At 35.0% G+C, this 15824-nt stretch overlaps 1 protein-coding gene across 1 annotated transcript in view; it reads left to right on the forward strand.

The window, feature by feature from the left end:
* The window catches only part of MBOAT1 (membrane bound O-acyltransferase domain containing 1), a 113624-nt gene that overhangs the window by 58176 nt on the left and 39624 nt on the right, over window positions 1–15824 (forward strand). The window contains exons 5-6 of the mRNA XM_051970623.1: window positions 7921–7976; window positions 12871–12925. Coding sequence (XP_051826583.1) covers window positions 7921–7976; window positions 12871–12925 — 111 coding nt within the window. The remainder of the gene's footprint in view (window positions 1–7920; window positions 7977–12870; window positions 12926–15824) is intronic.

Consider the following 15824-nt stretch of genomic DNA (forward strand, 5'->3'; position numbering starts at 1 on the left):
AAAATGAGTTAGAGAAGAAAATGGCTAATCATTTTAGTGTCTTTGCCAAGAAAACCCCAGATGGGGTCACGAAAAGTCAGACGATACTAAAAACCAACAACAACATAGAATATCATGTGATAGAATACTACTGTGTTGTAAGGACTGATGAGCAGGTTGGTTTCAGAAAACCATGGAAAGTTTTGCATGAAATAAAAGAGTAAAATGAGTAGTACCAAGAGAACATGGTGTACAGTAACAACGATGTTTTTCATAGAGCAACTACAAATGAGTAAGCTATTTTGAATAATGCAATTATTTAAATCAATAATGAAAGTCTTATAAAGGAACATTCTATTCACCTCCCGAGAAAGAACTGATATATATATATATATAGAAGTATGTATTATGTGGTTCTGTATACATATATTTGATTCAAATTTTAGCCTTCATAATATGGAGTTGAGAGAGAAGAAAGAAGAAATAACTCAAAATAGAACCAAAAAAAGTAGGTAATATAACGGCACATAGAAGATGCTGTATAAAAACTTTCCCTCTTCCCTGCTTGGATTCTCTGCTTGAACCAAGCTGGCATTGGATTGAAGCAGAGAATTGCCCTCCTATTATTTATGGACTGATCATAGCAATAGCTTTTTATTTATTGGAAAAAACAAAAACAAAACCAAAATAGCACAGCAGACTTTTAGAAAGAGAAGAGGTAGCAGCAGACATTTAGTTACAATAGTTTGTAGTCAGATTTGGTACCTCTGTTATCGCCTTTATTGGGGCTGCTAGGATGTAATTGCACAGGTTTCTAAGGCTGCTCCCAGGTGAGCATGGCTGATGGGAGAAGACAATCATCCTGTCCCTGCTTAATTGTAGTTTCACTCTGTGAAGATTCAGGCTGTCTCTTTTGAAAAGGAGCCTTTTCAAAGGGTCTCACATTGACTTGTGTAAATCCTGATGCCTCTTCAGTAAATCCTGATGACTGCCAACCAGTCTCTTGGTAATATATAGTCATTTCAAACCTACATCTGGGGAGGTGGGAATCAGGCATTTAAATATATTTTGTTGGCAGAATGAGCCTATTAAAAAGTGGAAATATCTTGGAATGAAAGACTGCTCTTTTCCCCTGGGTGTGACAGATTGGAGGCTGAATTTGCAGATTCACATACAATGCCCTGGATTAGAAAGATGTTTTTCTTTTTCTTTTTTTTTTTTTCAATGTGTGCTATCCCATTATGTTCTGATCTGACGTTCTACAAATCCAAACAACATAATAGCTAGCTCTGAAACAGGAGGTCAGAGATTCATTGGATTTAGAGTTGGAAAGATATGTTAAGTCATAGCCAAGCATTCTTTATTCTATAGGATCACACAGGAATCACTGGATAGAATTTAGTTAAAATTTCAGGTTTCTTGATTTCAAATTAGAGAGGACAGGACAGTTATCTTTGTATTCATAGTTTTATAGTTAAACCCTTAGGGCACCTTTAGTATAATGGACCCTTTGGATTGTGTAGTGAAGTCTATGTAGTCCCTTCTCAGAATGGTTTAAAATGGATCTGATAAAACACACAGGATTACAAAGGAAAACTATAATAATGGAAATAGAATTATATTTTTTCCCTGGACCCACTGAAATCTATCCATAGACCTTTAAGACTGGTGGAGACCCAGGGTTAAGAATCTTTGATTTAAGGGAATATGTGACTTCTTTTGTTGAAATGCTTTGAGTTCCCTGACATGGTCAGATGAAGATTTTCTGACTCTCAGTTTGAGGGGCAAAGGGCCAGGGGGGACATTCTTCAGGGCTGGTCATTAAGTATTGGGAATAGGCCAAAAAATAGTCTCTTTCTACTTCTGCTATGATCTATGACTCCCAAGTGCATGAAGGCAGGGGATCCAGACCATGATCCTTTGGGTTCATAGGATGGGTTCAGGTAGCAGTTCCTGATATAGTTGAGTTTTAACATTAAATGATGAGATTGATGTAGGCACCAAATGTTGGGGTTCTGTCATTTAAAGATTCACAATGGCCATTCTCTTTGGCAAAATGAAGCTTTATTTAGGAGAAGAGGTTACAGACTAAATGATAAGATACAATAGATACCAGGAATGGTAAATACGAAATAGATTTGGAAGAACTTTTAGTTAAACACCAAAGTGGTTTTAACAATCAGCAGTGGAAAAGACAAGTTCCTAGTGGAACTCACAATTTATCAGGAGAAACGGTATATCATAATTATATCAATACTCCATTGACTAGCAGGCTAAATCCATAGAGGAGTTTAGCACCTACAAGAGTTAGTTAGCTTTGGGGCTCAGAGGAAAGACACCCCACAGATGGCATGGGCCAGGGACAGATTTACAGAGGAAATTGAACCTCAGGGGTTTGACATAACTCGAATTTCTGGTTGGATGCAGCAAGGTGGGGTTACTCAGGATCTTCCCTGAGAGTGGGATTATAAAGGTTAAACTGATTCCCCTCAAACCCTTCCCTCCTTACTTACCTCAGGGAGTAATTTTATCAGTTCTTCAAGCTCTTTCTGCCATCCAACCCAGAACCTCATCACCAAGGGAACTTTAAATCATGATTTTATCTTTGGTCTTAGAGTGGGGAAGCTGAGTGAGTGCATTGTTCTACTTCTTCTCACATCCAACCAGGCTCACCTTTATTGTCTTCTTGTAGTCAGTGCTCAACTTGCATGATAGCAGTTTTTAAAAACTATAAATAAAAGAATCCATTAACATGTTCAGCCTAAAAAATCCACTTTTATATAGTAAGAGCCCTCTGTGTCAGATCTGCCTTGATAGATTCTCACCTGCATAGATATTTAGCTGTTTTGGCTTCAATCCCATCTCTGCTCCTGTCCCCTTTTTCAACCTTTTATTTTTTCCTCTCTTTAAAAATGTAATATTGACTCTGGAGAGAGGAAAAAATTTCCTTTTGCCTTTGCTCTTTTTAATTTTGATTGTCATTATGACACTCACAGAAAAACTCAGAAATGATACCACCCTTCCTACATCCAATACAAAATCTTGATTTCAAATTGGTTAAGTGGTTCCCATGGATTCAAGTGAAAGACGCATGATTGATGATTAGGAGCCCTGTATGTGTACAAATTCAAGACAGAATGCAGCCTTTTCTGAGTGGAACATTTGAGTTCAGCTCAGATTATAAGGCCTCATTGTCTAGAGAAAATTCTTATTCTGGATCAAGTAGCCATTTATGATGTCCTATCTCCTTTTGCCCTTCTTGTACTGGTGGGGTGCACATGTGCACATACTGGGAATAATTTCATAAAAAGAACACACATTAGCCTAAATTGATATTTCAGGTTTAGAAATATCATCTTGGATCTTTTTTTTTGCTTTTTGTAAAGTATACTTTATATATAATAATTATAATATTATATGTATGTCATTTTATATTATATATATAATTACTGAAAAATCTGTACACATATTTACTCCTGGAAATAATGACTATTAAAATTTGACTTGAGACTTTCAGCATTAGAGAAGGTAACCATTAGTTGGTTTCTCAGTCTCTGCTACAGCTTGTAAGCAGACAAAAGAAGTCAATAAATATTTATTGAGTACCTACTATATATCATTCTATTTTATGCTTGAAAGAAAAGAAATAAGAGATTAGAATGAAATTAATGCTTTTTAAAAATTTTTCTGATTCATAGAATTTTATATTCTGATTTATCTTTTTATTGTTTTCTTTAAACTAATCTATTTTATTTTTTATTGTAAACTCTTAAATACATATTTCTTTCATACTGCCAAGATAAAAGTTCTTACTTTGGGGGTTCATGGAGGCATTTGTGGATAGATTTTAGGAAGTTTGTGAAATTGGATGAAAACAACAAAACAAAAATAACTTGTACTATTTTCATTAACTTTGAACTGAAATGTAGCAATTCTTCCAATTATTTAAATTGTTCTTAGAATTTCCATGGATTTCTTCTCCAGATTGCTAAATAAAGTCCATGACATAAAAAATGGTCAAGAACCCCTATTCAAAGAAGAATGTACTCCTTTCTTCCTTTGCATATCTAGAATTCTCTCCAACAGTCCTATTATAAATTCATGATGGTAGAGGTGTTTTAATCAATTTAATCAACAGTTAATCCATTATTAGTTGTTTTATTTGTCCTTCTCCCCTTCTAAATTAGACCTTCCTGACTTGAGCATTTTAAATCTTGTTTAGTGTGTGCAGCATACAGGGTGATTGCACCTAAGATGTTGTCAAGCTAAGTCCAAGACAGAAGAAAGTAATTTTTTTTTTCTTCTTAGAGGGGCAGTATTGCTTCATGGTCCATTTATTCCCTTTGTTAACTTGATTATTCATTTGGAGCTAAACTGAAATTAGGAACTGAAATGAACCCACTAGTTAACCTGGGTTACTTATACCCAAGGTACCTGAGAATACATTTCAAATTTTTCCCAATTAAAGATATGGCTTCACTGTGGGCACAGTTAGAAATTCATGTCATATGGCTTGCCCTCAAGGCATTTAGGTTTCTAGGAAAAATAAGTGGCTTGTAGGAAGCTACTTCACTCTAAAGGTCAACTCTTGAACTTATCCTGCATACAATCTTTGTAGTAAGGGAAACATTTGCAGTAAAATAGATTTTGCTCTGGATTAGTGTTTCATACAAGATGCCAGGCCAGCATTGAGGATCCCGACTCATCAGAAAGTGGGCTTGAGTTTAAAAAGAACATTTTTATGTAGAAAACATCTGGAGGACCATTGTCTATTGCTGTGATTCCCAATGAGGATATCTGGTTACAGCAGAATGGTTTGCTGATTTCCACATAGCTCAAGGATTGTGTTCTACTTTTCTAATTTCCCTAACTATTAACCTCAAATATTATCTCACATATAGCAATGGATAGAACTCCAGGCCTGGAGTCAAGAAAACCTGAGTTCAAATTTGACCTCAGATGATTTTTTCTTTTCTTCCTTCCCTCCCTCTTTCCTTCCTTCCTTCTTTCCCTCTTTCTCTCCTTCCTTCCTTCCCTCCTTCCCTCCTTTCTTCCTTCCTACCCTCCTTTTCTCCTTCCTTCCTTCCTTCCCTCCTTCCTTCCGTCCCTCCTTCTTTCCTTTTTTCCCTCCCTCCTTCCCTCCTTCCTTCCTTCCTTTGTTTCTTTTTTGGTCTTTTTATTCTTATCATTTAGCACCATGCTTGACCAAAGTATGGAACAAATTTATGCTTATTGACTGATCAATTCTTCAATTGCTATTTCCCCTTCCCCAAATTACTTGATATTTATTTTGTGTATTACTACAAATGTATTTTCTCCTTTAGAATGTAAGCTTTTTGAGGGAAGGGAATGTTTTATTTTTGCTGTTCTATTCTTGGTGCCTAACTCACTGCCTTGGGTAGCTAGGTGGTATAGTTGGTAGAATGCTGAGTCTGGAATCATGAAAACCAATCTTTCTGAGTTCCAAGTCCAGCCTCAGATACTCACTAGAGGTATGAGCCTGGACAAATCACTTAATCCTGCTTGCCGCAGTTTTCTCATCTGTAAAAAGAGATGGAGAAAGAAATAGCAAACCAATCCAGTATCTTTGCCGAGAAAGATTCAGATGGGGTCACATGGACATGATAAATGACTGAACAATAAAAACAGCAAAAAAATTAGTGCCCAGCACATGTAGAGCCATAGGTATTTAATAAATGGTTATTGATTTGAGTTTTCTCTTATATTCTCTTTGCCACATCATTGTGCCCAATTTAAAATACAGTAACCCTCATTATAATACATGTGCTATCCTGTGATGGCTGTGAGTCTGGGAAGGGCAGTGATCAGGGATTGTTATTATTCCCAGAACTCTTAGATTCAGAGAACTGGACTGTCCCCATCATGTCACACAGGAGATGGTGGCTGATCAGCAGTTAGGTTGATAGCAGTGAAGATTAGAGGTTCTGTTCTTAGCAAAGGTGGCTCTTCTTGGTGATTGGAGACCAGGCTAGAAACAGGACTGGTGAGCTGAAAAACATTGCTCTTCCAAGAATCTCGGGTTCAAGATCTTGGAATTCTCTATCTGTGTCTTAGGGACATTGTGGAAGAGATGTCATTTTTCTTTCCCACAGAATACCTTGCTGCTTCAGCTAGGTTGACTTGTATCTGTACACTTATGTATACAAATATATGTATGTATGATTACCTGAAATACATGAAGTACTTGAAATACATTATGTTTTTGGATCACACAATAGCCTTGGAAGTGAGTAGTATAAATATTATCTCCATTTACAAATGAGGAAATATGTCTATGGAAATGTATATTTCTCATATTTCTATATGAGGAAACTAAGAAAATAAAATGATTTGCCTAAGATAGCAAACTAAGACTTGAATTCATGTCTCTGAATATGAAAACTTCCTGAAGTTCTGAAATTTTCCTTGTATGCCTGAATTCATTCAATAATCAGTTCAATAATCAAACTACTTGACATTAGTTCTTAACATACTGCCTTAGAAATCTCACAGCTCCATGTGATAGAGAAGAGAGTTATTATTTTCCATTTCACAGATGTGAGAACTGGAGCCCAGCAGAATTATTCTTACTTAATGGTCATTGGCCACTGTGAACTATAATTTGAAACTATCTTCTGTAATGCAAATAAAACAAAAAAAAAAACTTGGGACCCAGTTTTTTTTTTCTTCCTTAAATAGCAACCATTCTATGATAAATATATTATAGTTTTATTTATCCTGTAATATTTTTATCAGCAAATAATGGCAGGGATGATTCTAGGTTGATTAGGCAACATTCTAAGAATCTGGGTACCTTGGAAAATCTTTCTCACAGAACAAGAGTACAAAGTTTTGGTTGGTTGTTCTGCGGTTCCTATAGGTACTTACTTTGGCTCTCAAGATTCAAGATTTTGAACTCAAAGGACCAACCTACTTATTTTACAAATAGAGAAATTGAGCCCCAAGAACGTTAAAGGGATTTGCCCATCTTTGTCCATTCACTCCAAACCCATAATTCTTTTCACTATTGTTTGTCCTAAGATATAGAGGATAGCTTCACTACCAACTAAGACTCATATATAAAATCTCATAATCTTTTGTCATTTGTAGAACATTTTGAGTTTCTTTTCTTTAGTTCTTGTTTTTTTCCAAATGTTCAAAAATTCTTTTGCCTAGTGCCATAATAGCCACTGAAAAAAAGATGGGAGAAAAAGAATCCTATAATGCAGGAATCATTAGGTATTTTTTTGCTAATCATTTTGTATGCTGCAATGGAGTTGTTAGAATCTGATTACAGTCTGATCCTGGAATTTTTTTGATTCATCTTACCTCTCAAGTAGGTCTTGAGTTTTTGGTGAATGTTTGCTAGTGTCCCCAAGTAATTATCTTTTAAAAAATAATATTACTGCTTTATCACAGATTTGCCATTTTAAAAAGCTAGAAAATGGGAAATTAAGATGGAATTAAAGATGAAATGACCTGTGGAAAAGCAAATGACTTCAGTTCACACATGAATATTTATTTAAAGATAATCAGAAAAAGGAAGGCACTTTTTTTTGTCTTTGATGTGTTTTGGTCTCAAGCCAGAGCTGGATTTTTTTTTTCTTGTCACTAAATGTCCCTGTATGGTTTATCTGTAGCTGTTGAAATTATTTTAAAATAAATCTTCTGTAATCATTTGTCATCATTTGTTGTCAGAAAAATATCCAAAGCAGAGCTAAAGGATCTGTGGAAGAATTTTAATTGCTGTTTGTGAATGTGTTATTCTAGGACCATATTATAAGTATTTACAAAAGTTATTTGGCATGAGATATAAAAACTCATTATTTTAAGTTTTGGGGTTGAAAATTATTATAATTATTATTATTACATATTATAACTAGAATTAGTTTTTCATCTATGTGTAGAAAGGCTTACATCTTCTGTATCTTTACTTTGTAGGCCACTGATGATTGTGACCCAGAAGATCACAACCCTGGCGTTTCAAATTCATGATGGTGAGGAAATACTCTCCTCATGGCCATGTTGCCATTAGGCTCCCTTTTTCTTACATTGTACTGGTAATCATCAGTAGAAAGTGGAGAGAGCTTTATCTTCATCTTATTGGTAATTGTGTTGCCCCAAAATTAGCCTCAACTCCTTCAGCATCTTGATCCCTGAAACAGTACTTTAAATTTGCTGAAATATTTTTGCTGAGAGGAGAGATTTTTCTCTTTATCTTGATAAGAGCTGAATCTCTCCAGTGACATTTTTTCTTCTATTATCAGTGCTATTAAGGAGAAGTGGCACCTTCTTCACTTCATTCAAATTCCAGGAAAGTTAAAAAATCATAAAAAATTAAGCACCATTTGATATTGTTAAATGATGATATTTACCTGAATTGTTAAACATTTTAGAAAAGAATATTTTAGCTTTCTCCATCTCTCTTTCCCTAGTCATTTGTTAACACATGACTTGAAAGGGAATAATAAGATGGTGTAAACCTTGGAAGAGGTACTTCCAAGTGCAAACAAATGTATATTTTCTTCTCATTAATCTTTTTTTGGGGGGGGACAAGTTCTTATTATTAGGCTCCAACAAATGAATTATAGATGGCAAGCAAGAGGAGACTTCTGAGACATCTAGGTCAAGACTCTCCTTTTACAAGTTAGGAAAATATGGCCCAGGAAGGTTAAAATGCCCAATCTCAAAAATGGGGTCTTCTGATTTAAGCCAATAGTCTTGTCATGGTGACAGTATTTAGTATTACACAAATATATTTTCCTCAGAACAAGTATATTGTTGTTGTAATGCTAGTGTTGTAATTCCCATTTTGTTGTTGAGGAAACTTATTTGATACTTGTCGAGATTAAATGACTTATCTAAAGTTTATAGAACTGGTCAGGCTTTTGTACTCTGTGTTCTTTGTTCTTGTAAGTATATAGCACAATGCTAGTTCACCCTTGAAAAGTTCTTTTTAATAGTTATACTCATTTGATAGTTTTTAACCTGCTGAATTTTCTATTTAAGAAGCTAAGAAAAATGATGATTTCTCATAGCCATATTTCTTATTTCTTTTCAAAAGCTTGGGAATGAATTTAATTTATTTGTAACCTTTAGTATCTTTAATCCATATCTCTGTTCTAGCTGTTTCTTGGATGATTTGGTACTGTAGACTGAGGTACTCAAAATAGCTAGATTCAGAGTGACTTAGTATACAGTTAACTCCTTTTGGCAATAGATTTGCCATGCATTAACCACATAAAATAAATTCACAATCAGATTCAGTCCCTGCTCTTTGCCTAATATGTATTGGGTGAATTCAAGCAAAAAATAGTTTACTCTTAAAGATTTTTTCCTTCCAGTTTTCAGTCTGGGAATAATGAATTATTTGCATATGTTTCTGTCCATTTTGTCCTGTTTCATTGGCTATTGCAATAAAATACTTTCTCCTTTTTTCTTCTAGTAAGAGGAAAATATGAATTTAAGAGATTTTTTCTGCCCTTTTTTTGGCTTTTTTTTGGGGAATTACTTTTATAATTGGTGACTAGTTTGAGGTCAAGTTAATAATACATTTTCTGCAGCGGCAGCTCTTGATTTTCTGTACATGATAAGGACTTGCTATTAGTTTAACCGACTTTAGGACTCTAAATGAGGAACATGTGCATTTTGTGCACACAAATAATACAAATGGAGATTTAGTTAATAATTTGTCTGACAAGTATTTATGTATTAATGTGTAATGACCCTGAGTTGGGCTGGTTTTCCTTTGCATGGTGGGAGATTTATTTTTCTAGAAAGGACAAAACCTTCCCCAGACCCCAAACATATCTTTATTTTATACCAATTAAGCTTCTTTCTGTGGCCAGTGCTTGGTAGCTAGGGCTACTTTTGAGTTTTCTTCTCTTAGGTTCTCTTAGGACCTAAAGGACCTAGAGGACCATCACAACTGGGAGAGAAGATAATTACAGCTCACATTTATGTAGTCTTAATTTATTGTTCAGTGGTTTTCAGTCATGTCTGATTCTCCATGACTCTATTTTGGCTTGGCAAGAATACTGGAGTGGTTTGCCATTTCTTTTTCCAGATCATTTTACAAATGAGGAACTGAGGCAAACTGGTTTAAGTGACTTTCCCAGGATCACACAGCTAGGAAGTGTCTGAGGTTGGCTTTGAACTCACCAAGTGGAGTCTTCCTGACTCCAGGCCTGCCACTCTATCCACCATACCATGTAGCTACCTTTAGTGTTTATAAGGCTCTTAATTTAGGCTTAAAAAATGATGATGTTCATTTTGTCAATAAGGAAAGGGATACTCCAAGAAATTAATTGATTTGCCACAGGACACATTCATCTTAACTTACAGAACTGAGGTATTATCCTAGGTTTCCTAACTCCAGAGAGAGTGTTCTTTACCTGTGCCATCACCCTGGTGTTTTTTGTGCTTCATTTCATAAAATAGGAATAAAGGAGATGCCTGGAATATCGCTCTCCTGTAGGGAAAGAAAGATTTGTACATTTTTCTTTTCACTTTCATACAAATCTCTAGAAAGCTGTCCTCTGTGAGGTTTGATTCTTTGACCCACTGACTGGAAAATCAACAAAGCCAAGGCATACCTCACCTTTTTCAACACAGAATATGTGAAGATTAAGAAACTTCTCTTTCTCGATTTCTATGGTGATTGGGTATAGGAGTTAATTATCTCTTTTCTTCATTCTTCCTCTTTCATTCCCTAACCCCAATGCAGTAGACAGAAGCCTTGGGGTCTGGCATTCAAAACGGAAGAGAGACAGAGACAGAGAGAGACAAAAAGACAGAGAGAGAAGAGCTTAATAAAAATAGGGTCATAAATCTTAGCTGGAAGGGATCTTAAAGGTCATGTAATCAGCATTCCTCATTTTATAGGTAGAGGAACTAAGGACTAGGTAGGTTAAATGACTTATATAAAGCCATATAGGTATTGAGTAAAATAATCAGGATTCAAACTCAAGTCCTGTGTTCAGTTCAAGATTCTTCCTGCCATATTCTGTAATTTTTTTTTATTGTTTTTAAATTTTTTATTTATTCAATATTTTTTCCCTGTTACATTAAAAACAATTTTTTAATATTTGTTTTTAAAATTTTTGAGTTCTAGGTTCTCTCCTTTATCCTCACCCACAATTAAAAAACCACTTGTGAAGTTATGTAAAACATTTCCATAAAAGTCAAGTTGTGACCAAAACCCCATAAATCTCTCATCCTAATGAAAATAAAAACCCTCAAGAAAAATTGTTTTAAAAAAAGAGAGAGATAGAGAGGAGAGATAAAAACGGAAAGGGAGAGAGAGAAAGAGAGAGAGATGGAGGTAGAGAAGGAGAGAGAGAGAGAGAGAATGAGAATGCTTCAACCTATATTTGGACATAATCAGTTCCTTCTCTAGGTTTGGATAGGATTTTTCATCAAAAGTCCTTCAGAGTAGTCACAGATGATTGTACTACTGAGAATAGCAAAGTTATTCACAGTTGGTCATCTTAGAACATTGCTATTACTTTGTGTATAGTACATTTCACCTTTTTTAAGTTCATAGAGGACTTTCTAGGTTTATTTTACCCTGAGAACAACCTGCTCATCATTTTCCATAGAACAATAACATTCCATCATAAAGACACACCACAGTTTATTGAGCCATTCTCCAATTGATGGGTAATTCCCTCATTTTCCATTTTTTTTTTCCCTGAGAAGAGTTGCTAGGGTTATTTTTTCCTACATATAAGTCATTTTCCTTTTTTTTAAAATCTCTTTTGGTATTCATGCCAAGTAGTGATTTGTTAGGTCAAAGGATATGCATGAATTTATAGCCCTTTAGGCACAGATCATATATTCTGATCATTTATTAGTTGGGGCTACTCCATAATTATTGACTAAAAAAATGGGAGTTATGCTCTGCTTAGCAGTGTAAAGCTGAGTCCTCCAATGAACATGATACAGAAGGTATTGCCCCTAAACACTGACCACTTCTCTAAACAGCACTATTGATATTTCTTTCCTCTTATGTGCTTTCAAGGACAATAATCATACAGGGTGAATACAAACTAGGGGACAGTATCACCAGTAGCTCAGCCAATCAACGGAGAAACTGTTTATCATTGCTTATAATTATAATTGTTTTATAGTGGTAATGCATAGGTCCTGGATTTGAAGTCAGGAAGCCCTAAGTTCAAATCCCACTTTAGACACTTACTAGCTGCATAATCCTGGGTGAGCCACTGAACCTATCCTTGCCTCAGTTTCCTCATATGTAAAATGAAAATAATGTTGCCTACCTGGCAGGGCTATTGTTGAAATAATATGTGTAAACTTTAAAGCATTCTCTAAATGGTAGCAATGATAATAATAATCATTTTTAATAATTAAAAGAAAAAATATTTTAAAACAGTGTCTGAGATGGATTTCCCATTGCTGGTGATCTTCAGAATTGCCCAATTCATTTAGTTCTGAGGCAAGTAGAAAAATTATATTGATCCAAAGTAATTTATGTCTCAAAAATTTGAACTAGCATCAAATGGAAACTATCACACCAGCAGTGGTTATGGGGTTCCATCATATTTTTGACTCATGTCTGACCAGTTATACCTATCTGGATTTCATTCTGTAGTGGTTAGAGCCAAGTGATTTCTCCTATGTATTTTGGTTGGGGAAAATAGAAGTCTTAGCCCTGTGGATTGTTGGAGCAAATTGTGGCAAGATCAGATTTTTTAGGTCAAAGAGAACTAACTTTGAAGAAGAAATGCCCCTGAATTTTGTTAACTAGCATGTTCTCTAAAGAGTCAGCCTTCAGCCTTCTATGGTATTATCATAAAAGGAAGCATTCATCCAAAAAGTCAGACTATGACAATTTCATTCATTCATCTTTATAATCTTTTTTCTTTCTAGGATTGGGCCGAAAAACTGAGGACCTCACTCCTGAGCAACTTCGACTTGCTATAAAGTAAGTTTCTTATTTTCCTAAACATTATCAAGCCTCTGAGATGCACACACACACACACACACACACACACACACACACACACAATACACATATAGACACACATATATTCATATATGATATGTGTGCATATATTATACATGTATACTGACATACATATATTTATATACATACACATGTATGTGTATTCAGGTATATGTCTTAGCTGCTGTGTGATAACATGCAACTTCAACTTCCTCATTTATAAAAGTAGACACAGTATTGCTTGTAGTATCTAGATCACAATGTTGTTGAGATAATACAGTGTATTCCAAAAGTCTTAGTGCAGTTTTAAACTTTAATCATTTAGAACCATGTGTAAGAGATGGGGGATAGAGGGTATGTGAAACTCCATACATTAAACATTTATTGTACTAATTCTCTTACATATATAAAGTACTTTTTCTTGTAAATATCATGATTATCACTATGCTCATTATTAATAAAAAAGTAGCATTTGAAATTCAGATTCTGGAAACCTGGTTTTTGGAAAGATTCATCCAAAGGAGGTGTCAAAGATTATTTGAAAAGGCAAAGCTCATTCTTTTCCCTGGGAGAGGCCTGCCTGGGCACAATGGGATGAAGAATTCTATTTTCTATGCCCTCATGAACCTCTGCTTGTAAATAGTAACCACGCTGATAAAATTGGGAAAAGATTTTACTAAGCACTTTAAATTGGTATTATAGAAAACATTCATAGAGCATAAAAGTAGCCGTTGAATCTCTATATGTGTATTGAAGTTGGGAGAGAAGATAGAACTGGAAAAAAGACATAAAAATGGAATGATGGTGACTTGAATTTTTTTTTAAAATCTAGGGACTGCTAATTCTTAACTTGCAACAAACTATAGATAGAAATACCTAACAAATTATTCTTAATCCCTGCCATTCTTTCACACTTTTCACAAGACAAAGGAAGTTGTGTTATTTTCTTCAATTTACCTGGAATCATAGAGAAAAACCTGATTATAAGGGTGTTGATGACAATATTTAAATTAGAATTGAGCAGTTATGAGGCAATTTTGAAACCATGGATTATCCTCAAGTAAATGTTTTCTGGCATTGTTAGAAGGCAGGGAGAAAATAAAAGAGTCATCAGATTCAGTATAGGAATTGAATAGAAGTAAAGTATGATTCACATTTGTTGTCCTTGGCTTTTCCCCTGAACAAAACTCAGCTCTTTTCCATTACAATGTCTATACTGAATACTGTAGTTTAGTCAATAGATCCCTGGATTCTACTTGTATTAATTCAAGTAATTAAATGAAACTTTGAGCAAGCCATACAATTCTTTTGCATTTTACTTCATCAACTGTTGACAAGATGATGAGCTCATCTGAGTCATAGGGATATTGCAAAGATACCTGAAAAGTTATTTGTGAAAATGTTTCTAGTCCTTGGGATAAAAACCTTTATGAGCTTTAAGAGCATAGTTTTATTATCACTCTTTCTCTTTTGTCTTTACTTTCTGCTGAGAAAAATTTGCTCACATTAGTCTTTGAACTGAACATGTATATTAGCAAAAAACAAATTCTGGTGTTTAGAAAGAATTTTCCCACATCACTAATAGTAGAAATTAGTAGCATTTTATACACTTTTAAGTTTTGCAATGTATGGACATCTCATTTGATCCTAATGATAACTTGATGATATAGATGCTGTTATTATCTCTGAGACTCAGTGGGCTTAAGTGTTTAAGGTAGGACTTGACTCTTGATTGTCAAACTCTAAATCTAGCACTCTATTTGATATACCATGATGTCATATTAATCAATGTATTGAAAAAGACAAAAGAATGATAATGAGAGATTTAAAATTTCTGGTACTTTGAAAACACCAGGAAAATACTGAAATAGCTGTATCATTTGAAATATATGGAAAATTTTTGCACACTCTATAAATTTAAAGTTTTTTTGTGAGCTGAATAGCACATGGTCCAAGAATATTGAACTAAGAGTTGAGATATCTGGGTTCTAGTCTTAGATTTCTCATTAATTAGTTGAGTGACTTAAAAAATGTCATTCTAGGAGAGAGAGGTGGAGCCAAGATGGTATAGTAAAGATGGGAACTTGTTTGAGCTCTCCCAAGTTCCCTTCCAAGCAATGTTAAAATAACATTTCAAAACAAATTCTGGAGTGGCAGAAACAATAAAAAGGGAGGATGAAACAATTTTCCAGATTAAGGCTACTTGGAAGGTTGGAAGAAAAGATCTGTCTTATTGGGAGCACAGTCCAGCATAAACTTTGCTGGCAAAGTTCATGTCCATGTCAGCAGCAGGCGAGGAGGTGACTAAATTACCAGTGGCTTCCAGAGGTAAAGGCGTTGGACAACTGATCAGAAGGAGATTACAGGGAACCCTTTGCAGGTATCAGGAACGGATTCTGTTGCCTTTCTCATTTGTGGTTTAGGGCCACAGTTCCAGGGCAAAGAAGAGTACCAGCAAGAATGGGGACTCTGAAAAGTTCCAGAGCAGAGTGCTTGTGACAAGACAGGCTGGGAGAATAATGATCCCAAATCTCCTTAGACCACAACACATTGGAAGTACTGAAAACTTATAGAACTCCCCAAACCAGCTCTGAAAGGAGCCACACATAAAACCTACTTGGGACAGTGCCTCTTTCTGGGAGCAGAGGCTAATTTTAACATAAATTCTTCTTAAAGTTAAGAAATAGTTTAGAAAAATAAGCAAAGAACAAAAAAAACCCCACCTGATTATATACAATTACTATGGTGACAGTGAAAGTAAGTACAAAAACCCAGAAGATATTGATATCAGACAGACAAACAGAGCCAGAAATGATTAGTGTCAGGCCTTGGAAAAGCTGAAAAAGAAATTAAACACTCAAATAAGAGAGGTGGAGGA

The sequence above is a fragment of the Antechinus flavipes genome, chromosome 1, assembly GCF_016432865.1.
Source record: "Antechinus flavipes isolate AdamAnt ecotype Samford, QLD, Australia chromosome 1, AdamAnt_v2, whole genome shotgun sequence".
In the NCBI taxonomy this organism is placed as follows: Eukaryota; Metazoa; Chordata; class Mammalia; order Dasyuromorphia; family Dasyuridae; genus Antechinus; species Antechinus flavipes.